The following is a 23653-nucleotide window of genomic DNA, read 5'->3' as shown; positions in this document are numbered from 1 at the left end:
TGCCATAACTAAAAAACGGCTATGCGATGCTTAAGAACAATCAATGCTGGTAAGAGAATCTAATCAACGAACAATCAATGCCGAAACAAATATCGATAAAGTTAATTTGTCTTTTCAGAAATTTTGAGAAACTAATTATTTTATACTGTTTAAATAAGTTTTTATTTGAAGAATAAAGTGGTTTATATTGTATACATAATTGACGAGACTTACCAAGCCTACTACTTATTGTATTACTGTTATTTAAAACTATCCAATTTAAAAAATATATATAAATATTGCTTTTAAAAATCTGGAATCGAATAAACCATGAGTTAGCGTTCAATGGCTTTGACTTTTTATAAATGTTTTCGATATGTATGAATTCAAACCTATGTGGTTGACAAGAAAAAAAAATAAAAAAAGAAGAACGACAATAAAAATAAAAATAAAGTAAGAAAAATTACAATTGAACACAAGAATTAAGACATACACATTTTCCTAAAAAGTAACTCTAAAAATATTAAATAAATCTAATCCAGCCAATCATCAAAAATATTATAAAACATTATTGGTCACGTAGTTTTCAATGAACTTTAAACTAATTAAAAAATATCAAACATCATGTATTTTGAAACATCAATAACTTTTCAAAACATCATCTATTATGAAATGGAGGGAGTATTAAACTGTTCAATCTATAAATTATTTAATTATGTTTAGTTACATTTTATTTCTATGATTATTTAACAAATGGATTAAATATTTTTAAAATGTCATAGTTATTTGTTATATTTAATTTTAATTGATATGAAATATTAGTTTATATAAAAAATACGTTAAAGATTAATTTAAACATTTGAAATATAAATTTTTTTGTTACAGTTTTAATATTAATTTAAATATTTTAGTCATAAAATAATTAATATTTATCAAAACTATCAAAAACTAAAAGAATCTTGATTAATAATATAATAATAAAGAATATTCATTTTTAGTGTAATATTTGGTGTTATGGTTGGAGATACAAAAAAGTTTAGTGTTAAAATTATACTAAAATAGTATAGTTTTGATACTAAATTAGTGTTATAGGTTGGAGATGCCTTGAGTGTTGACAAGAAAAAAAATAAATATAAAGAACAAAATATATACAGTTCAGTCTTCTTAGTAATGCATGACGTGACAAGCGTGGAGAGGAATTGACACGTGGCATTTGCGACATGCCAGCCACTGACATTATTTTCTTTTGTCTTCTGCTTCATTCAACGAGTAAATTAAAAAGGAAACCAAGAAACTTTAAGGAAATACTCAAATACCCCTTAAGATTCTGAAATGATGGACATTGACGAATCATATCATCGTTCAAATATTTGGTTAGTAAATCATTCCTATTTTCTGCAAGATGCGTTATATTTTTTTCTTTTAACTATTTTAGGTTAAAGACTCCTATTTTCGTGTAGTCAAATCAAAACTGAAATAAAATCTTCATAAAGATTATGTACAAGTTATTTCATAATAATAAAATTGATGTTAGAAAAAAAAAATCTTCAAGTTTTCAAAAAAAAAAAAATCTTCAAGTTCAGACAGATTTTATTTCCTTATGTTATGCCCTGGAAAATAACAAGATTGAAAATTACATTTATGCAAAAGATACTACACACGGGAACATATCAAATTTCATGGAAATATGACTAAAGAAAAGAAAAATATTTTCTTAATGAGTATGGTAAGACTTTATTTGTTTGAACATTATTTACAAAGAAAATATACACTACAGATTTTGTGCACATACGATAAGTCCATAACACTACAAGTCAAGTCAATCGAAAAGATATATATGGTCACATGTGTGCTGGTGTTTGTTCAGATTATATACTAATAAGTAATTTAATTGTAAAGTTGGAAATGATAAATTATTCTGTTTCTAAAAATAAAATGATATGAACAAATCTCTTAATTTAAATATTTTGACCTTATATAAAAGCCACATCCTTTGTTTTCGTAGCCACAACTAGTCCTCTCTCCTCTCTAAACGTCACATGAACAATCAAATCATCCCCGTCGGTTTTCCGGTGATATTCGGAGACCGGCAGTTACAGCACATGCAGTCTCGCGCCGCAGATCCAGTTCAAACCGCACCAAGCTTCAACAAATACCATTTCAACCAATCTCCAGCGATATTTAAACGACAGAGAGATTATGCGCTTGACTCCAACGCTCTAATGACAGCTCAGAAACGTAGGTCCGTTGCGTTTGCCCCGCCACAGTCTCTAATTGAGGCACAACTCGTTTCTCAGGTCCAGCAGCAACAAACAGATATCGATCTGTTCGCCACACAGCAAACGCAAACGCTCAGATTGGAGTTAGAAGCGAGGCAGAGAACGCAAACGTTATCCTTAGCGTCAGCGGTTCAGTCCGCGTTTGTCAAAAAGCTTAAACAGAGAGACGACGAGATCGTCCGAATGGGGAAACTAAACTATGTTTTGCAAGAACGAGTGAAGAGTCTCTACGTCGAGAATCAGACCTTGCGTGACCTCGCTCAGACCAATGAAGCTACAGCTAACACTCTCCGGTCAAATCTTGAACATGTTCTCGCTCAGGTCGACGAGTTTCCGGCGACCGCAGCAGCCGGCGGAGATGTTTTTCGTCCTCCGGTAGAAGAGGATACGGTATCCAGCTGCGGGAGCTGCGACGGTGCTGATGGTGGTGATGTCACGGCGGTCACAAGAGGATGCAAACGGTGCGGTGAAAGAACGGCTAGTGTATTGGTGCTGCCTTGCCGTCACTTGTGTTTGTGTACAGTTTGTGGATCGGCTCTGTTACAGTCATGCCCTGTATGCAATACGGTCATGCATGCTAGTGTCCATGTTAACAATAACATGTCATGAGACTCTTGACCCATATTTAAAAAAATATATATATATATTTCGTTTTTTTGCGAAGGATTTGATAGCAGAGTACAAGAAACTAGGTAATAATCCGCGTCTTGCGCGAAATGTGATTATTAGTTTTGTTATTTTTTAATAATGAAACATTAATCTGTTTAATCTGGATATCGATTCGGTTTTAGATTGTTTTTTAGTTTTTAATCTCTTAAAATATAACTATCATTTTAAATCAATATTTATTTGGTTTGTTCGGTTAAAATATTTGATGTTTTTGTTTTTTTTTTTCATGTGTTAATCAAAAATTACTATTATTTGTTTGTTTTCATGTTATGAATCTTAGATAGTCGTGATTCGAACCAATGGTTTCATATTATAGTTTCTAAATGGATAATAGTTAAAAAAAAAAAAAAAATTATTAAGACAAATCATTTTACTACAATTTGGTCGTTCGTGAAAGAAGCATTAAGAAAAAAAACTATTTTAACTTCCAAAAAAATTAGATATTTAAGTTTTGGTAAATACTTAGTGGGGGTTATTGGTTGGTGTATTTTGATGGATTTAAAAATCCAAACTAAATCTAGTGTTATTGGTTCTATGATTTTAAAATATGTATTGAAATCATGTGTTATTCGTTTAATGTATCATAAATTCTAATTCATATCAAGTGTTATTCGTTTAATAATTCATAAATTCTAATTCAAATCAAGTGTTATTCAATCATACGGATTTACTAATAGATTTGATTTCATAATGTATTTGAATGGATTTGCATGGATTTCTTTGTGAAAAATACAAAGGCCCAAATCCGAAGGAAAACCTCCGGATTTGTAAATACTAATCCGAGAAAACTTGAAAATTTGTATATTTTACTTGGATTTATAAATACTATATGGATTTCTAAATCAATAAAAATATATAAACCAATAACACCTCCTTAGTTATAAGGTGCTCATGTCAATGTGCACATGTATGTGTATGTAAAAGTATATAAAGATGGTTGATAAATATATAAAAATACTGCTAATTAATATTAAATGACATTTTTTCAAAATAATACATGAAAAAAAAATTCTTAAAATGAAATTAGTTAAAAACAAAAATGTTGTAAAATTTATATAAACTATAATATATAACTTATATATAATTCTTTAAATATATGTGTGTGTATATCTATATGCATATAACGAATCAAATTGGATATTCGTTACTATAAATATTGATATTTGTGATTTGTTTTTTTTACGGATATTACATTTTAGTATTTGATTTGCTTTGTAGAGTAATGGATATCCGGATTTTTAGGTTCGAATCAAAACGGATAACAAATCGAATCAAAATTTATGAATAATTTGTCCAACTCTATTGGTAAAAAGTAAAAATAACGTAAAGAAGAACCATGCATGTGAGTTTTATATTAAAAAACGGAAAGTACGTAGTGTGAACATATTTATGTAGAGTTTGGCTGAGAATCTCTCTACATGTGACATGTGTCCATTTTAGTGTTAACGCATTTATGACAATGCTTCTACAGATGACATGTGTCCAGTTTAGTGTGAGGCATTTATTACAATGCTTCTCCTTTAATATATAAGGGATACTATGAATTTTTTTCTTTTTTTGGGGATATTTTATTATCAAATCGATTCATTTTTTTATTAAGGGTAAAATGTCAATTTCGACCACAACAATTTAGGTTGTGCCAAATACAACCCGAATAATTTTTTAGTGCCAAATACGACATCAACTCAATTATAATTTGAAAAAACTATCCAAACTTCTTAAAACGTGCTTAAATCTACATTGACTCTAACAAAAGTTAGTCAATCGTTAACAAGATAAAAAAATGTTGTTTTGATATACGAGGAAAAATGTCAATTTCGACCCCAACACTCTCAGTCGTGCCATATAGGACCCGAACAAATGGTCAGTACCAAAATCAACTTCAACTTAATTATAATTTAAGAAAAACTACCTGAAATTTTTAAAAGTGCATAAATCTACATTTACTTTAAAAGAAGTTAGTCAACCGTTAAAAAGATAAGATGATGTCATTTTGGTATATATATATATATATATATATATATATATATATTTTAAATATGTTTATTTCGGAACTCAAACCGTACTGTGATACCATTTTAAATGGGCATACTAACAACTAAATAAAAATGACTTTTTGAAATATTATTACAAATTTGAAATTATATAAACCACTATTCTTTTTTCATCTTATCCAATTTAAAAATTTGGTGATAATTTTTTCTGTTTTATATAAATACATTAATATGCTTTTATCATATCTTTAATAAACTTATATCTTATTAAAATATAAATAATAAAATATTTATTATTATACAATCTCAAATATGCTTAAAACTTTGATATTTATTTATAATTTTTTCTTATATAAATTATTTTTAATTTTTAAACTTAAGTGGAATTTTTTTTATTTTTCAAAGTTAATATTATATATTTTTGATATTTTGTTGAAAAATGTTAAGAGGCCTTTTACCTTTCTTTTACTAAGATATTTTGTAAAAAATATTAGACATATGAAAAAATAACTAAAATATATAAAAGCAAACACCAAAGTTTTAAATTGGATAATACGAAGAAGAATAGTATTTTATATAATGGGGAATTATAATTATAATTTGTAATAATATTTCAAAAAGTTACTTTAATCTAGTTGTTAGTGTGCCCTTTAAAAAGTATCCCGGCATGGGTTTGAGTCCCGGAATGAGACATAAAAATATATATATCAAAACGATGTCGTCTTATCTTGTTAGCGGTTGACTAATTTATATTAGAGTCAATGTGATATAGGCACGTGTTAAGAAGTTTTGAGTAGTTTTTCTTAAATTATAATTGAGTTGAGGTCATTTTTGGCACTGACAATTTGTTCGGGTCCTATTTGGCACGACTGAAACTGTTAGGGTCGAAATTGACATTTTTCCTCGTATATCAAAACAACGTCGTTTTATCTTGTTAACGGTTGACTAACTTCGGTTAGAGTCAATGTAGACTTAGGCATGTTTTAAGAAGTTTATGTAGTTTTTTTAAATTATAATTGAGTTGAGATCGTATTTGGTACTGATCAATTGTTCGGAGAGTATTTGGCACGACCGAAATTATTGGGGTCGAAATTGACAATTTTCCCGTTTATTAAAGCTTTATAGCACCGTTAGTAATTTCTTTCATTCGTACGGAGATACATTACTCTTTATCCGTTTTCAGTTTCAGTTTTGTTTCAAATGATGTAATGGGTCCATTTAATAATGAATCCGTATGGTGGTAAAGAACATGAGAAAATTGTGTTACCAAAGTTTTATAATGAACAAGGTGAAAATATTTATATGAATTTAATAATTCTGCATACTGAAGTAAAAAAACTAACTATTTTTTTTTTTATTGCAGGACTACCCTTAAAAATAAATGATACAAGTAATAATTTTATATTTTTTTCTTTACTAGTAAATTTAGTTATTTATATGTGTTAACAATTCTAAATTATCATCACTATTCAGAATGTGTCGACATGGTTATGGATATAGAATACGGGAGTTCCAATACAAATTTCTAAATGAGTCTTAGATCTTCTCTCTAAATCTACTAAAAACTTTAAGTATTGTTTGCTATGAAAAGTAGAAAGTATGATAGTGTGTGTTGCCTAGAACAATGACAGAGCATATAAATGTAAGCTTAAAATCGGCCAGAGGTATTTTTGTAAATGTATTGTGATTTGGGATTTAGGTCGGCTGGAAACCTAGTCGGGTATTGCGCGCTTTGCTGTTAAATATTTACTTTTATAATGTTTCAGCTTTAAATTCAATTTTACAAGTTGAAACATTATTTTTTCAACAAAGACTTTATAAATAAAAGTAGTTGTCCATATCTTTTACGTCATCTTCCAGTCACTCCCTAAATCTGTTTTCTTCTTTGGAAAATCAGTTTTGGAGTTAGACTAAAGCATCATTAAAAAGATCATTTATTCTATTAAAACTGAAGTACGTACAAAAAATTAATTGTCTAATTTTAAGTGATTTCTTACATTAGCTTCATTTATTTTTAATTTTAACCACTTCATTTATTGTCTTTTCCAAATAATTTGACAACATTTATATAGAAATGTAAAATAGAAGTTGTCTATTTTCAGTTTTTATTACATCTTTTACATTCTATTTTTAATTCTTCATAGCTACTTCGTAACTACTTCATTAATTATCTTTATTATCATAATAATTCGAGATCATTTGTTTTACGTGTCAACCATAATAATTTTATAGGTTTGAATGCAATTGTTCTATTCCTGACAAAAATTCAAATTGGTTAACAAATAATTTTTTTATTTACATAGTTATTTAGGCATGAGTATTTACTACTATTTATGTATCCGTTTGGGTACGAATCAGTTCTTTCAGGTATCGGAATTTTTTTGTTTTAAAATTAGACTCTGTTTGAATATTATAAATTTATGGGCGGAGTTCAAACCGGATCCTTCTGAATTCGGGTGAGTTCGGTTATGATGTGTAGAAACCTACTAATATCCAAATAGCCTATATATTTAAAAATGTTACTAAATAAATTTATAAAACGGTAAAACACACCCGCGCATGGCGTGCAAATCAAGCTCTAGTATCAGTTAAAAGGAAATATAGCTGAGTTTAGGTCATTGTTAGGTCGATCTTTTAGTTTTGAACGTCAAAGACTTCTCAAATGACATTATTATAGAGTGATCGACACCGATTAATTTCTACTGGATTGATGAAAGATGATTGCCATTCCTAATTGCCATATTGTTATGAGAATGTTTGAAAGAAGTGTCAATGTTCCTTTTTGAGAGAATATAGTGGGAAAATATCATATTAAATTGTAGTTATGTTAAGGGCTAAGATCACAATACTAAAAGGGGAATATGGTGCAAGGAGAAGCATACTACGTTATTTAAAAAAATTAGCCAATCATATTGTGAAATGTCATAAACAATAACCGCATCATTTCTCAAAAAAAAAAATCTCAACACAACTCCGACGGTCACCTTTTCGTTTCATCTATTTGTCGTTTAGGTCATCATCATACATCAGTTTCAACTCTCCGGTGTCTCCACCTCTGATGAGATAACTCCCGCATTCAACAAGGCAATCACTCCATGTCCACCAACTCTTCAGCTTCTCCTGCAACTATCTATATATAGGAAGCTCAACACAAACAATTGATCCAATGAAAAACTGAAAAATAATCAATTCAATCACATGTTTATCTTCCCGTGATGCTAAGAACAGTGTTTCGCGTTTATTCTTCAGTTTCCATATAACAAGATTTCAAACTCGAAAGCACTCATCTTTCCATGGAGGTTTAAGCCGAAATGCAACCTAGCTCATCCATTAGGCACTCTTCCTCTGAATCTTCTTCTTATGTGCATCCAACTTCATTAATACTTCATGGGTTCGATCTGCCAAGTGTTTGGGATTAAGTTTGATCGATTTAGGACATAGGAATAGTAATTTATTGGCTCTTATGATTCGACTGCTTCCTAAAGTAATGAAATTTAATAAATTGGTGATTGTGTAGATCTTGATTTCCAAATTCACAGATAATAACCTATACAGAGAGGAGCTTAATCCCACCTGTTTCATATGGCATTGGTCTTTATCAACAAAGCTGTGATTACGCAGTATCCACACTCGACAACTCTTCTAACCCTTTCATGTATTGATGATTATTAACTATTAAAATTATGTCCTTTCGTCAAACTAAATTTACTCACTTCCCCCCCCCGAAATACTGATTATGAATTGGTCATGCTTTCGTTTTTTTTGGACTGTGTTAGCAACTGGCTAATTCATTGCTTATAGACAAATGGGATACACTAGATCCAAAGGAGTCGATTTGGCCAGTGCCAAAAGGCTTCTCCCGGTTTCCAACTTCTACAATGCTAATGTTGCATTTGCTCTTGGAAGATTGTAAGGAGTCAATATTTCTCTGTATATCGCCATGAAGAGACTCACCTCTTCTCGATGTTTTGATTGCCAGTTATCTCTGTTTGGTAAAGGCAATCCAACAATTCAGGTATATAATATGTTTGGAAGTAGGGTTGATCTATCTATTTTTAAATTTTATCATGTTTAAAGCGCTGAATCTCTTGATCAAATTTCAGGTAGCTCTAATTGTAACTACTGACAGCTGCTGGTTGTGTAACTGCAGCTTTTGAAAAAAATTCTTTTGATCTTTTTGGGTATGGTTTTGGCTTCAACATCTGATCTGTCCTTTTCCAGGTTGGTTTCATCTTTCTTTGTACTTCTCGTGCATCTATCTTCCCAGTAAACCATATGATAAATGAAAAACAAAATGTTTAGCAGATTATGTACTTTGTGATGGTTGAGAAGTCTGGTGCAGAAGACGACTTTCATAATGGTGTATAACAGGTTCCTTTCCCTACCATTTTTGCACCATTGTGAACTCTGCACTAACAACAACCATCTTTAGTTTTTTGCTTTGATCTGACATCCTGACCGGATGAGATTATGGAACACGTGCTGGGATCGAGCTATGTGTCTGCAGAGATTCTTGCAATAGTTCCAGATCCAGGTGAAATGGTTGCAACAAGACCCGTGAATGAGCAGTATTAGCGCTCATCATGATCGGCCGGAGTAGCTTCTTCTTTTGTTACTTGGGACCTGGGAATCTGGTGAGGGCTGTTGTTGAAACTATTGGCTTCCGCTGTGTATATTTATAATTTTCTTGACTCTGTGAGTGCTCTCCGTTTAAGCAATTTTTAGAGAGACAACAGTAGGTACACTTGAACTATTCTTAAAAAATTGCTTCATCATCCCTTCTCATTAGCATTTTTCCCTTAAAAATTCAGATTTGGATTCACTTTTTTGAACACCCCTTTCTTTTTGTAATAACTATGTATAAAGAAGTTACCCAAAGCTGATTAATTACAGTTATACTAATCTATGTTTTGTCTCAGCTCTATTTTTCCTTCTCCAAACAAGTTTTTCTTTTCCTGTTCTTCCTACTTTTCTTTTTTTCTTTATAGGTTATAAGTGTTACATATGTCTTATATACAGAGGAAGATGAGAATCTAAAATAATTACAACTACAATTGACTAGCACGATTACACGAATTTGATTTTATTTGAATGTAGCTCTCACATATTTGATAGTCATCACGACATATTCTGATATGAGCAGGATAATAGGCAATTTTACTGTTGCAGAGATGGTCAAACTTAAACTATATCTTAAATCATCATGAAAAATCAAACGTAAAATCATCTGTTTTTGCGGCACTGTCTCTTATAAGAAAATAGGTGATTCTGTAAATATTATTCTAATATCAAATCATAGCATGGTTATTACAATGCCGTTTTAAAAGTGAATTATTATAAATCTTAGCTTCAAACTTCTTTTTGTACAGTTAGAGAAGGAAGATAAAAGATGGGCCTGTGAATATGGAACTTGAAATCTCCATTAAATTCTCCAACCCCTATGACCATGGCACACCCATTACAATGGCTGAAAAAATAGATCTTATTGTAGGATCTACTGTAGATCTATTGTGTATATATTATCAATTGAAAGATCATCTACATTCACATGATGACAATACACTTTCTATATTAAATCAATGTGATATACACGATTAACATACATAATTCCCATAGATTACAATAACATGACATTCTTTTCAATTGAAAAAGAGTTAGAGCATCTCTAAAAAGTATATTTCATCACCATAAGAAATTGTTGTAAAATGATTAAACACTACAACATTCTGAGAAAACCAGACTGTGTATACATTATCGCCGACCAAGTGCCCATGCGCTTCTAAACATATTTCCCACTTTTTTGTCGACAACTTGAAATCTTTCCTAGCTTCTGCTCACTCATAAACATCAATTATTATCCACTCAGTTCGGTATTCGTCTTACTTCAAATCTATACAATTCGAATCAAACAGACATATATTACATCATGCTCACCTTAAAAAATGGATATACACAAAATCGCTGTCTCAATCTCACTCTTAGCCACATTGACAACATTAACCCGAAACTGGCATTGTGTTCGTCATCGCAAATAAAAATCTTGAATAATGTAACCAATATATCAAAATTTACATCTACCACTTTCTTTTTAACGCTAAAACTATCTCCCCCCAACATTTCTTAGAAAAACTTCATCCATACCAAGTCATATATAACCGAAATGTCTACATTTTTATAGTTCTTATACTAAATAAGATCAAATGTCAACGATTGCAATTTGCAAATGGCTAGAAAAAAAAAAACTATTTCCCTCATCATTACTGTGTCCGTTGTGTGATTTTGGTTTTATGATGTGTAAACATATTCTATACTAACCGGAACTTGGTCTTACAAAGACTAAAGATAATTTCTCCATTAATTTCCCAAAATGAAACAGGAAATAAACCATTTAGTTCAAACATATAAAATATTTATAATCTTTATAAGTTGAAAAAATCATATAAAATATAATTTTTTTTCTTTTAAAAATATTTTATTTTAAAATTTTAAAATATAAAATATTTTTTTCTTTTAAAAATTTATTAAAATTTAAAATTTAAAATACATAATAAAAGGACTCTGGTATTTATAATGTTACTAGGTGGTTTAACTCCATCCGAATTATCAGAGAAGTCGAAGGAACATGCAAAAGGCCAAGGAAAAAAGTTTTATTCAAACAACTAACCGCTAAGGGAAACAAGTTCGATCTATAGATTGAAATATTTTACATCAAAAAATGAATCTCTACTCCTCTGAAAGATTTGTGTATGTAAGGAGAGGAGGAGAGAAAATTTCTCTCTCTCTCTTAACAAGTCTTTTTTTAATTGGGGATCTCTTTTAATTGACCAATCAATGGATACCTAAATCAATCTGTAAAATCTGGTTGACGCTTGCTGGTCATACCGGTAACATAAGCATAGTGGTGGTTTGTCCTGATGTTCTTTACGTGCTATATATAAGATTGTCAAGCATATGCTTGAGAGACAACAACTATGAAATTATCTTTGGGGGCCAATTTCAACAATTATTTTAGCAAACTACATTTTCAATTTCCCTTTTTTTGACTATGCATATAACCTCAACACAACTATGCAAGTTCTACTAGTATAAAGACTAGTAAAATACCTTTCATCTTCGTTATGAATATCTCCGGGTTCTGCAAATGTATTGACAATCGTCCACTTCACCAAATGAATCTTTTAAATTCTTAAATGGATTACATGGTAAATTGTATTTTACAGTATTTTTTTTAATAAATATCATTTTATAGTAATTATAAAACAAGACTATAAACAAATGTGATTTACATTATTATGATAACAATACATCAGTTCAATTGGTATTATAAGTTCAACTTTTAGATTATGAGGTGACCGATACCAAAAGAATCTCTTATATTCTTAAATCGATGATGATATTAACTTTACCAAATTCTTTTTGGTAGATCTCTTTTTCGAGCTGTGACATTGATGAAAATATGTTCTAACTTCTAACTGTAGTTCTACAGCAGTACAAGTGTCCTTAATCTTTTTTTACCAGACTAGTGCATGTTTCTGAACTCTCTCAAATCACGTTCAAGATTTCGGATACATATACTAAGAATATAAATTAAATTAAAAAGACACACAATAAACTTATGGGGTTTCTTTTAAATTGAAAACTGACAAAAATAAGAAATATATACGTCTAAATTAAATGTAGGGCTTATTTACGTACTAGTTGACAATATAAATGAAATAACTAGCATTAATTTTGACAGCATTGATTTTGACATAATGTATAAACCAACATTATGATTGATTTAAGCCGGTTATACCTCCGCTTATTACATGCCGGTTATACCCCAGTCAACATGTCAGAAGCTATAACTTACTCTGCGACCGACCTCTCATCCCTGCTCGGTCCTAACGCCACCGCAGCAGCATAATACATCTGCGGCCAACTAGGCACTGGTAACAACAAATTCACCGATGCAGCCTTTTCCATAGACAACACCTACCTTCTCTTCTCAGCTTACCTCGTCTTCTCCATGCAGCTCGGCTTTGCGATGCTCTGTCCTGGCTCCGTTAGAGCCAAGAATACGATGAACATCATGCTCACCAATGTCTTTGACGCTGCAGCCAGAAGACTCTTTTACTATCTTTTTGGTTACGCCTTTGTCTTTGGCAGATCGTTCGAAGGATTCATCGGAAGACATAACTTTTGACTTAAAGACTTCCCAACTCTCACCTCCGATTACTCTTTCTTCCTCTACCAATGGGCATTCGAAATAGCAGCAGCTGGAATTACCAGTGGTTCCATCGCTGGAGGACTCAGTTTGTGGCTTACTTTATATACTCTTATTTCTTATCTGGATTTGTTTATCCGGTTGTCTCTCATAGACAGATGGGCCAGTCCCTTCTGTTCACCAGAAGACCGTTTGTTTGGCGCCGGAGCCATTGATTTTGCTGGCTTCACTGTTGTTCACATGGCTGGTGGCATAGCGGGCGGGATTAATGGGTGCTCTTATCGAAGGTCCTAGACGTGGCCGGTTTGAGAAAAGTGGTTAGTATGGTTTCAACCCTGGTTCCTTCGCCAAGATCCTCGTTCCGTACGAGTCTGGTTCGAGCTACGGCCAATGAGCGGAATAGGCAGGACAGCGGTTACGACCACGCTTGCTGGATCCACCGTGGTGCTAACAACAGTATTCAGAAAACGCCTCCTCTCTGGCCATTGGAACGTAACCGACATATGCAACGGGTTGTTTGGTGGATTTGCGGCCATAACCGGGGGTTGCTCTGTGGTGGAGCTGTGGGCTGCTATTGTATGTGGTTTTCTGGCAGCCTTCGACCTCATCGGATGCAACAAGCTCGAACGCAGCCAGAAAACCACATACAATTGCAGCCTACAGGATGGTAGGATGGCGAGTTTGAAGTCTACGGTGTAGTATGTTTGCAATGATCTATTTAATTTTTTAACAAGAGTTATTGCAGAGCCAGAAATAGTAGTTACTTCTACACCATATGTCAAGCCCGGCCCTGGTATTTTGAATATTTTAGCGTCTCCCACTAAAATAAAATTATAAGATAAAAAACTTGTAAAATATGTGTTAAAACAAGAAATAGAATAAGGCGTGAAATTAAGATACCGGGGCTAAATTAAAATAGTGGCATGAAAATGAAATATTCACAAACACATGTAAACTGTGAAGAATTAAAATCATTTGAAAAGTATGTAAATTTTCATCTAATTTATATTTTAAAGGGTACATATTTTAAATTTTAAAGGTTAAGTTTTTTTTGTCAGCTCTAAGAAGGTTAAGTTAAATCAATCAAATAAGAAAATATTAGGTTAATGTAAGCAAAAGACTAAAACAACCTTAATGAATTAAGACCTTAGGTTTATCGTCAATTCAAGTGGCACATGTTGGTAGATATTGAAATAAAATAAGGGTTATTTTCCAAGTGTATTTGAGTTTTAATAAATTAGATTACATGATGGGCTAATATTATTAGGGCTGAAGTATGATTAAGACTAAAATAGGGTTGGGTTTATATTTTATAGGGCTGGACTGGCTAGAAAACCCAATAACATCCCTAGAAATGACATATGGTGAAACAAATAGTCCAATATATACCAAAAACCACGGGTGCTGACACAAAATTTTGTTCATTTTTTCTTTTCGCAGGCGAATTATAATCGTATTGTAGAGACTAAAATGAAATCTGTTAAAAGCGAATTTGCTAAATGACCGAGTTTGGAAAAAAAATTAAGTGTAGAGCATTGATTTTACATAATTCAATTCATAACAATTATGTCATTTTTTATTCAGTACTATCTTTTTATTGTTTAAATTGCCAGTAATATAAAAAGAAAATTGTTGACATGGACAACTTGACACTCCACAATTAATTATCACACAGCGTAGTGCCATCAACACCACATATTTGTGTACCACATAAATATGCATCTGATTTTTCTAGATCATATCATTGAAATAAAATATGACTCCAAATCCACTCATATCTTGCAAATACTAAACTTTACTCCAAAGCTCACCCCCTAAATACTAAACCCTAAACTTTAAATGCCACCCTTACATCTAAATACTAAACCCTAAACTCAAATATAAACCATAAGCCCAATTATCAAAATCTGAAAATAATATATAATATTATGTAATGTTACACTAAACACAGACCTAACTTTTGAATACTATATGGTTGTAATCCAATACACAACTCCTAAATGCTAAACTCTTACCTAACTTTTGAATATAAAACCCTTAAGTGCTATCACTAAACCCAAACCTCAACCTCCACCTTCTAAATACTAAACCCTAAATCCTAATAACTAAATCATAAATCCAAGTATAGACCCTAAACTTAAATAGAATAGAATAAAATACATAGTATAATACATATTAATGAAAAATAGAACATTTTTTATTAATCGTCAAATGGAACAATACATGATAGGGTCACTAAACCCAAACTTCAACTCTCACTTTCCAAACACTAGACCCAAACCCAAATAGAATAAAACAAAATATATAGTATAGTACATATTAGTGAATAAAATAATACATTCTTTATTAATAGTCAAATGGAACAATACATGATAAAAGAGTATAATAACATACTATTTTTTATTACATAACATGAATAAAATATTCATAATATATATTGTTTTACATTTCTATTCCCTACGCATATAATAGAATAGAACACAATGTTATAAAAACTGTTCATCTTCTTAGATCAATTCTAGTCATTCACAGCGACAAAGATAAGTGTAACTGGCAACATCGGTGGGAGTGGTACATGTAACCACCTAGTAAACCGAAGAGATCAAGAAGATTAAAAGAAGAGTTGACGAACCTTGCGGCACGCCGTTTACGTTGTCGGCGACTCCATAGATTTCAGATGCATTTGAGATATGCGAAGCTTCTCGTCAGTAGCCAAGCGAGCCGTTGCAAATGGGCATCTTATAGGCAAAGCTACTCCAGAGATAGTTTTGATGGTCACAAAATGGATCAATAATGGGGAAGAAACCACTCATGTTTTACAAGCTATGTGATTCTCCAAATGCCACGACATATATGTGTTAAGTAAGTATTATTAATTTAGTTTTTTTTTTGTTTACAGATTTTACCGGTTGTGTAAAAAGACAGATTAATATTATTACATAAAAAATGCACGGTGTATTATTGTATTAGAATATTTAGACATATAAGAGCATCTCCAAAAAGGAACTCTATTTTGAAGTTTCTAAAACTCTATATTTGAAGTTTAAAGGGGTTCTTCTCCAAAAACAAAACTTCAAACTCAACTTCAAAACTATTTGTATTTTATAATATGGTCCTTATATTTGTCATAACTAATTTGAATTCACAAAACTTTTGTAAATAACTAGCACATATATAAACATATTACAATAATATTAATTAATAAAATATTATATTAAAATATAAAATTTTAAACAAAATAACTTAATTAATATTAAACTTCAAGCAAAATGCCATATTATTCCATAAAGTAATTTTCGTAATGCATATATGATATACTAGTGCATTTCGAAGTAAAAATGGCTCTCCTCTTTTTTTTGTAGATTAAAGATAAATATTGTTGAAATCAGTGATATTAATACTTGTAAATACATTAGATTAGAACAAGAAAGTAAAAGAGAAACATAAAATATTGCTAAAAGACTAACTTTTATCGATGATATTAATACTCGTAAATATATTTAATATGAACAAGAAAGAATTGTACGAAAAAACATCATCAACAATAACAACAGCCATCATCTTCAGTTACACAAAAAAAAATTGGAAGGTTCCGGATTAAACTTACCTGACTAATTTTGTGTAATAGTTATGTCTTCATGTATTTTTTTAGAAGCTTTTTTGTTAAGTTTCTTTTGTATACTTTTGTTATCTAAATCTAGTTTTAAATATTTTAAATCTTAATTTGCAGTTTTATTTATTTTTTGTGTAAACTTAAATTTTGTAAACAAAACTTAAAATATTTATGAGATATAATTTTTATAAGGATTAAACAATAAACAAGAAAATATTTATGAATCATAAATGTGATGTGTAATTGTAGGGACCAAAATGCAAATAAAAATATGAAACTTCAAATTTGAAGTTTTGGGTAGTGAAACTTCAAATATAGAGTTTCACTACTCAAAACTTCAAATTTGAAGTTTTGAAGTTCCTTTTTGGAAAGCAAAAAACTTCATATTTGAAGTTATAGAGTGTCTTTTGGAGATGCTCTAATGAATTATAATTTGTTTGATGATTATACATTCTAATTTTTCATCCTTTAACCAATAGACATTGCCTTTAGGATTAAACAATCTACAATTAGTAATAAATAAAAGTAAAAGCAAAATAAATAAAAAAAACTATCCATCGTGTCTGATGCTAGTGTGACCATTACATGCTTTACTTAGCTTTCTTCTACTCCACAGATTCAGGCAAACGCGCCGCCGTGAGAGGAAAAAAGAAAATGCAGAACGGAGCACACGGAGTGGCGAAGGAGCAACCAAGACTCACTCTTTACATAATCCTCACGACAGCCTTCCTCTCTCTCTGCTTCCTCCTCTCTCTCTCATCCTCCTTCCACTCCTCCCCTCCCTACTCCGGATCCAACGGCATCCGACCCGACCCGAGACTCTTCCCCTCCTCCTCCAAGATCGCCGCCGACACATCTCCCCCTTCCGTCGCCTACCTCATCTCCGGATCTTCCGGCGACTCGCGTCGGATCCTCCGTCTCCTCTTCGCCGCTTACCACCCGAGGAACCGGTACCTTCTCCATCTCGACAGCTTGGCGACGCAGTCCGAGCGAGATCGGCTCGCCTTGACGGTGGGGGATGTGCCTATCTTCCGAGCTGCGCGGAACGTCGATGTCGTCGGGAGGCCTGATTTCGCGTACCGGAGAGGGTCGTCTCCGATGGCGTCGACGCTTCACGGAGCTTCGATTCTGCTTAGATTGTCGGGGGCGTGGGATTGGTTTGTTGATCTCAGTGTGGACGAGTACCCTCTCGTTACTCAAGATGGTCAGATCTTTTATTGCAGTCTCTATTGGTTTTGTTGTGTTTTGATTATCGTGAGTTTGTTTGTGCAGAGCTTCTTCACATTTTGTCGTACTTGCCTAAGGACTTGAACTTTGTGAACCACACGAGCTACATTGGCTGGAAAGAGTAAGACTTTGCTTTTAAATATGCTTCTATTGTGTGTAAAGTGATAATTTTTGTGATGGTCTGTGGTAGATCGAGGAGGTTGAAGCCAGTGATTGTGGACCCTGGGCTCTATCTTGTGGAGAAAACAGATATGTTCTTTGCTTCACAGAAACGAGAGCTGCCCAAGGCTTTCAAGCTTTTCTCAGGTATTACCAAGCCACATTCTCTTACTCTCTGTTGTTCCTTCCATATTTGTCTCTGTTGGTACACTAAGTTGATTTGCTCAATATTGACATGTTTTACTGAAGCTCAAACTTCAATTATGTCCTGCAATAGTGTTCTTTTGTTTGCTGATTGTTCTGTTCAGTAGGAACTAAGTCCCTTTTTCACAAGGTTAGCAATTTTTTGCTCTGGCTCAGCTTGTTCGCAACATTTCACTATTTTTTAAAGGGTAAGAGTAGATGAGACTAGTGTTGCTTGGTAAAAATAAAAGACTACAAGACGTCTCTATTAGCTCTGCTTAAAAGCAGATAAGTGAGGTTTGGTAAGTCAAAATCTAGGAATTGCTGCAATTGTCCTCATTACTATAGTATGTAATCACTCTTTGATGGCTATTATGACTAGCTGAAAGACTATCTGAAAGATCAGAGTCATAGATGAATCTCGAGCGATGAAACTGCGAGGATGAAAATCTGTGCTGTTCAAATAGGAGCTATGTCCCTTCTCTATTCTAGAAACATTTGATACGTAGATTTCTGAAAGAAAATGTTGTAAACCGTTGATAACTTTAGGTGGAAACTTTGGTAACAGTTAACCGCTGCGACTACACTATTAGTTGCTTAAGTGGAGAAGTACTTCCAACGTCTAGGAATCGCTTACAATGGTTCTCATTGATATAAGTTTGTTGTTTGTTGATCTGTAGACTTATGAATGTGAATCAAATTTTGGATGACATGTAAAAGGTCATTGCTTGAACCAAGAAACTTGTATGGGCAGTTACAACTAGTTGAACGAATTGATATAGCTGAAAAAGGGAGTTTGAGATACTGTTAAGTCTTTGATGTTTAAACTAACTGCGATAATCTCTTTATGGCAGGCCCATCTTTCTCCATCTTAAGCCGCAGTTTTATCGAGCACTGTGTCTTGGGTACTGACAACTTCCCTCGGACTCTACTCATGTACTTGTCCAATACACCTGCTTCCCTCTCCAACTACTTCCCAACTATCCTCTGCAACTCCAATCTCTTCAAAAAGACCATCATCAACAACAACTTACTCTACCAAGCGTCTAACGACACTTCCAAAGAAAGACGCCACCAGCTTGATTCCAAAGAGTTCACGGAAATGGTTGAATCAGGAGCAGCATTTGCAAGAGTGTCAACGTTCGACGACGCTGTCCTTGATCGCATAGATCATGAGCTTCTGGGACGCGCACATGGTGAAGTTGTGCCTGGTGGCTGGTGTTTGGGAGATTCTGGAGACAACAGGAGCTTGTGTTCTGTCTGGGGCGACTCAGGTATTCTTAGGCCCGGTTCTGGTTCGGAGAGGCTCGAGAGACGGATTGTTGAGTTATTGTCAAATGATTGGTTCAGATTGCACCAATGCATAGCAGAATGATCATCTTTTGCCATACCTTCAATAGAGTATATAGCTTGGCCACGAAGGCGATAACAACAATGATGTTTAGCGTTTTATGTATCTTTCACATGTAATCTTGTGAGTTTGAGTTTGTTGATTCATTGGTGAACATCTCAACCTCTCTCAGCCTTTTTGTTGTCTTTCATCTAAGCTGGGAAATGTAAGGACTCGGTTCAGTTGAGTGTTTGGTCAAGTCTTAAACTGTGTAAAATCTTGGGTTTTACTCTCCCTTCCACAAAAATAGTTTCTTATAGTTTTCTATAATTTTTAATAATTTTTAAACAATAATAATTTAATAACGTTAATTAACTTTTTAAAATTTAACACTCGTACAAATTATCTATGTGAAACAATTTTTTTCTTAAAACATCTATTTTAATAGAACAGAGAGAGTATTAAATTAAAGGCAAACCAAGTCATAATTCTTATAATATAAATTTCAGAGATTTCTGTGATTTACACATACAACAAAACAAGAACATTCACACACATACACACATGCACAATTATCTTAAAGTCTTTAGGTAAGGCTCCTTTTATGTTTTGTTTAGTACTTAAGATGGACAATGATCCTCAGCAAAGACTCTGCTCCGTCCACAAAATGTTGACCAGATGGAATCAATGGCCTGACCTCTGCAAACCCACAAGCATTCTTGAACCTACCTGTTCCTCCAGTCACTGACAGATGCGACATGGCGCTTCCTATCCTGTAAATTCCATAGAAGTTGAGGTTGTCGTTGTATTCTCCTCCTTCAAGCATAGCTGTGAAAGCCATCATCTGTGTGCTTCCATCTCCAGAACTTGCAACATAAACTCCTTGGGCCTTACCAAGCGGCTGAGAACCCAAGTCAGGACCAGATGTGAGTATGTCATCGATCACGGTTATGGTACCAAACCCGAGACTCAGACCATCAGGACCTAGCTGAGTCTGGATCCCGTTCAGGTTCTGACCAGAGTAAGCTGTACCGGACAAGCCTGTCCCGAGAGGTACACCGTTGATACCATTAACCGTTGGGAGGGCACCGTTTGCATTAGGTATGGCTATACCGTTCTCAGGAGGAGTGAAACCAATCTGCTTGGCGAAAGGAACTTGACCGTTGTATATGTTGCCGAGCAAACCCGTGATGGGCCTCGCCGTGGGGCTACCTCCTCCAAGTATGTCGTGCATGTAGAGTTCGAAAATGGGGTCTTCAGGTGCAGGATCAAGTGCTGCTGCGAAAACAGAAACTGTGAACAAGAAGATTGCTGTTAAAAGCAAGAATGGTGATTGCTTAATCATCATCATGGGGCGCTGGTGTGTTGGAAGAAGATTTTGAACAGATTTAATTATGTTTGATGAGTATATGAGATGTGGGCAATGGTGTTTAAATAGAGAGGTGGTGATTGTGAAGTTGTTGTGTTTATGATCGTTGTGTAGTTGTTGAATTGGCTTCTTTATAGCTGTGTTATATCTCGAGCGTCATAAGCTAGTTGTAGCTTAATTTTGGTGGTTTAGGTTGAATGATTAGGATATTTAGTCATCGCTGAGTGCAATAAAATGAGAAACAAACATTACTAAATTGATCTCTGCTAATATCAAACATCTTCCTATAATATTCTGTTTAAAAAAACATTAAATAATAATTAAATAATCAAATACATAAATAAAATATATTTTACATTCAACAATTGCTTAATTAACTTCTAACAATTGACTATTCTAATACGTTATAAAAATTCAACTAAAATGAGCCTATTCTATATTTTAAACCCAACAAATTTACCTCAAACAAAGGTAGCTGTTATTTATTTTTATTTTTATTTTTACTTAACATTTGAAAGCTAACTGTTATTATTACCAAGAAAATACATTCTACATATGTAACATAAATTAAAAATCTAATATCTTATAGCAGTGTTACAGACTTACAGTGTTATAAGACACTAACCATATACTCCGTACTAGATATTGTCCACGGTTCCCGTTTGCAATTTTAATATTTTGTTTGGAAACTTTTGTTTGGATATAATAAATACTAGAGCTTATGTTTGTTTTTAATTTTTATAAATAAATATTTATTCATATAAGTGCTAATATATATTTTTAAATTTATCCTTTTAAATAATTGTTTAATATCACATTTTCGAACACAATAATTTTATAGTTTATATTGAGTAATTTTGTTTTATCTTGTAAATCATCAATTATATCATCCATATTTTTAGAATATGATCTGTATATCTGCACAAATGTATTTTAATTTTTTATGGATCAAAAGTTTATGATGATGTATAATAAAATTATTGTATATACTATTTAAAATATATGGTGCCATACGCTGGACTATTATTTATATGAAAGTATACGTGACATAATATATTTATATATTAATCTATATATTATAGAAATGATTCTTTGTATGTGACTTTTATTTTAGTTATTGCTAATAAATAATAAAAATGAAATTATATAGCTTTTAGAACAATATTGTTAATTAAAGATTTAAATCTAGGTTTACTAATTATTTTTGCCATGATTTTTCAGTTAGAATTTGATTTTAGGAATACATTAATTAAACAGAAAAAAACAAAGAATCCTAAAAAGTAAGTTAATTAATAATTTCAATGACATGCCATTGTAAATAAATTGAAAAGTTGAAGGATATTTTATTTTTGTACTTCTCTTTTAATAACATAGATTGTGCTTAAAATAGGTAAACTGAAATCATTTTAGCATAAACTTTCTAATAATTTAAATTTATTAAAATATAACCAACCCGTTTATGAAATTGTATTTTCCAAATTGATTACCATTTTGCTGTTCTTTTGTATTTATAAGTTATTTTATTTATAGACGATTTCTATTTTGAAATTATATAAATGGTTTGATGCATATAAACTTCTAGTGAATTATTGAAAATTTTTACACCATTAGTTTTATATTTATTTGAATGACGTAAAAAAATAAGTTGAATGTTTGCTACTGATAATAACAACTGCTAATAATCCCACTGTTTTTTTTTTTTTTTGTCGACTAATCCCACTGTTCTAAATGTGACATCCCTATCTTCTTCATTTTTTTTTATGAAATGACATCCCTATCATTTTATCTATTTATTCTTATATTTATCGTTGTCATTTTAAGATGAGTAATGCATATCAAAAAACGCAGATCAAACAAAAATACAGATCAAGCATAACAAATACAAATCATGCAGATCAACCAGAACTGATGATGATCAAACGAATTTAATAAATTATCGTAATTAATACATGTTAATTTTTTTTAATAAAAATTAAATATCTCAACAAAATAAAAGATAAATATAATATTGACAAAATAACAATAAATATCATCATTCTAATAAATATAGTGAAATTATAAATTATATGAAAATTTATCACAATTACAAAAATTCTAAAGAGTATTCTTCTTTTGCTCTTATTTTTGTTTGACTTTCGGTTCTTTTTTACCATTTGGTTCAACTATATCATTAATTAAGCATGGGCATTAAAACCAAGAATAGAAAACTGAACAGGAACCAAACAAAAAAAACCGAACCCGAAACTAAAGTTTAAAAATAACCAAATGGTTCATATATTTGTTTAGCCAAGAAAACGAAACCGAACCGAAAACCGAATGGTACCCGAATATTCAAAATAAAATTTATATATCTAAAAATATTAAATATATTTAGTATTAGAAATATCAAATATTCTAAAGATACTACTTATACACCGGACTATAAAAAAATCGAAATACTAGAATATTTTTTTAATCTAAAGTATTTTAAATTATCTAAATTATCCAAAAGAACCGAATTACTCGGATATTTTGATTTTTTATCCAAAATATTAAAATTTGTCTGAATTATCCGATTTACTAAGTATTATTAAATATAAACTCTAAATTAATTGTTTATTTACAATTCATTGATAACCTAACTAAAGACGTGCTGAAAAAAACTA

General features: G+C 31.9%; 3 protein-coding genes and 1 pseudogene across 3 annotated transcripts; 3 read left to right on the top strand and 1 right to left on the bottom strand.

The window, feature by feature from the left end:
• The first annotated feature begins 1176 nt into the window (after positions 1-1176).
• Positions 1177-3004, top strand: LOC106432449 (BOI-related E3 ubiquitin-protein ligase 1-like). Its single transcript, XM_048736626.1, has one exon. It carries the CDS (start codon positions 2019-2021, stop codon positions 2865-2867), a length of 849 nt encoding a protein of 282 aa, XP_048592583.1. The 5' UTR covers positions 1177-2018; the 3' UTR covers positions 2868-3004.
• Positions 3005-10931: 7927 nt separating this feature from the next.
• LOC125576471 lies at positions 10932-15385 on the top strand (annotated as a pseudogene).
• Positions 15386-17083: 1698 nt separating this feature from the next.
• On the top strand, positions 17084-19958 carry LOC106432459 (beta-glucuronosyltransferase GlcAT14B). Its single transcript, XM_013873299.3, has 4 exons — positions 17084-17944; positions 18013-18088; positions 18158-18273; positions 19164-19958. The coding sequence occupies exons 1-4, from the start codon at positions 17326-17328 to the stop codon at positions 19682-19684; spliced, it is 1332 nt and encodes a 443-aa protein (XP_013728753.2). The 5' UTR covers positions 17084-17325; the 3' UTR covers positions 19685-19958.
• Positions 19959-20113: 155 nt separating this feature from the next.
• Positions 20114-21408, bottom strand: LOC106432456 (dirigent protein 16). Its single transcript, XM_013873296.3, has one exon. It carries the CDS (start codon positions 20988-20990, stop codon positions 20253-20255), a length of 738 nt encoding a protein of 245 aa, XP_013728750.1. The 5' UTR covers positions 20991-21408; the 3' UTR covers positions 20114-20252.
• Between the last annotated feature and the right edge of the window lie 2245 nt (positions 21409-23653).

Source organism: Brassica napus, chromosome A1 (genome assembly GCF_020379485.1).
Source record: "Brassica napus cultivar Da-Ae chromosome A1, Da-Ae, whole genome shotgun sequence".
In the NCBI taxonomy this organism is placed as follows: domain Eukaryota; kingdom Viridiplantae; phylum Streptophyta; class Magnoliopsida; order Brassicales; family Brassicaceae; genus Brassica; species Brassica napus.
This window is presented reverse-complemented; position numbering and strand designations above follow the sequence as displayed.

Coding starts and splice junctions, on each gene's coding strand:
- LOC106432449 (XM_048736626.1), top strand. CDS start 2,019: ATGAACAATCAAATCATCCCCGTCGGTTTTCCGGTGATATTCGGAGAC.
- LOC106432459 (XM_013873299.3), top strand. CDS start 17,326: ATGCTTTACTTAGCTTTCTTCTACTCCACAGATTCAGGCAAACGCGCC. Junction 18,089..18,157: donor AGCTACATTGGCTGGAAAGA/GTAAGACTTTGC, acceptor GGTCTGTGGTAG/ATCGAGGAGGTTGAAGCCAG. Junction 18,274..19,163: donor GGCTTTCAAGCTTTTCTCAG/GTATTACCAAGC, acceptor TCTTTATGGCAG/GCCCATCTTTCTCCATCTTA.
- LOC106432456 (XM_013873296.3), bottom strand. CDS start 20,990: ATGATGATGATTAAGCAATCACCATTCTTGCTTTTAACAGCAATCTTC.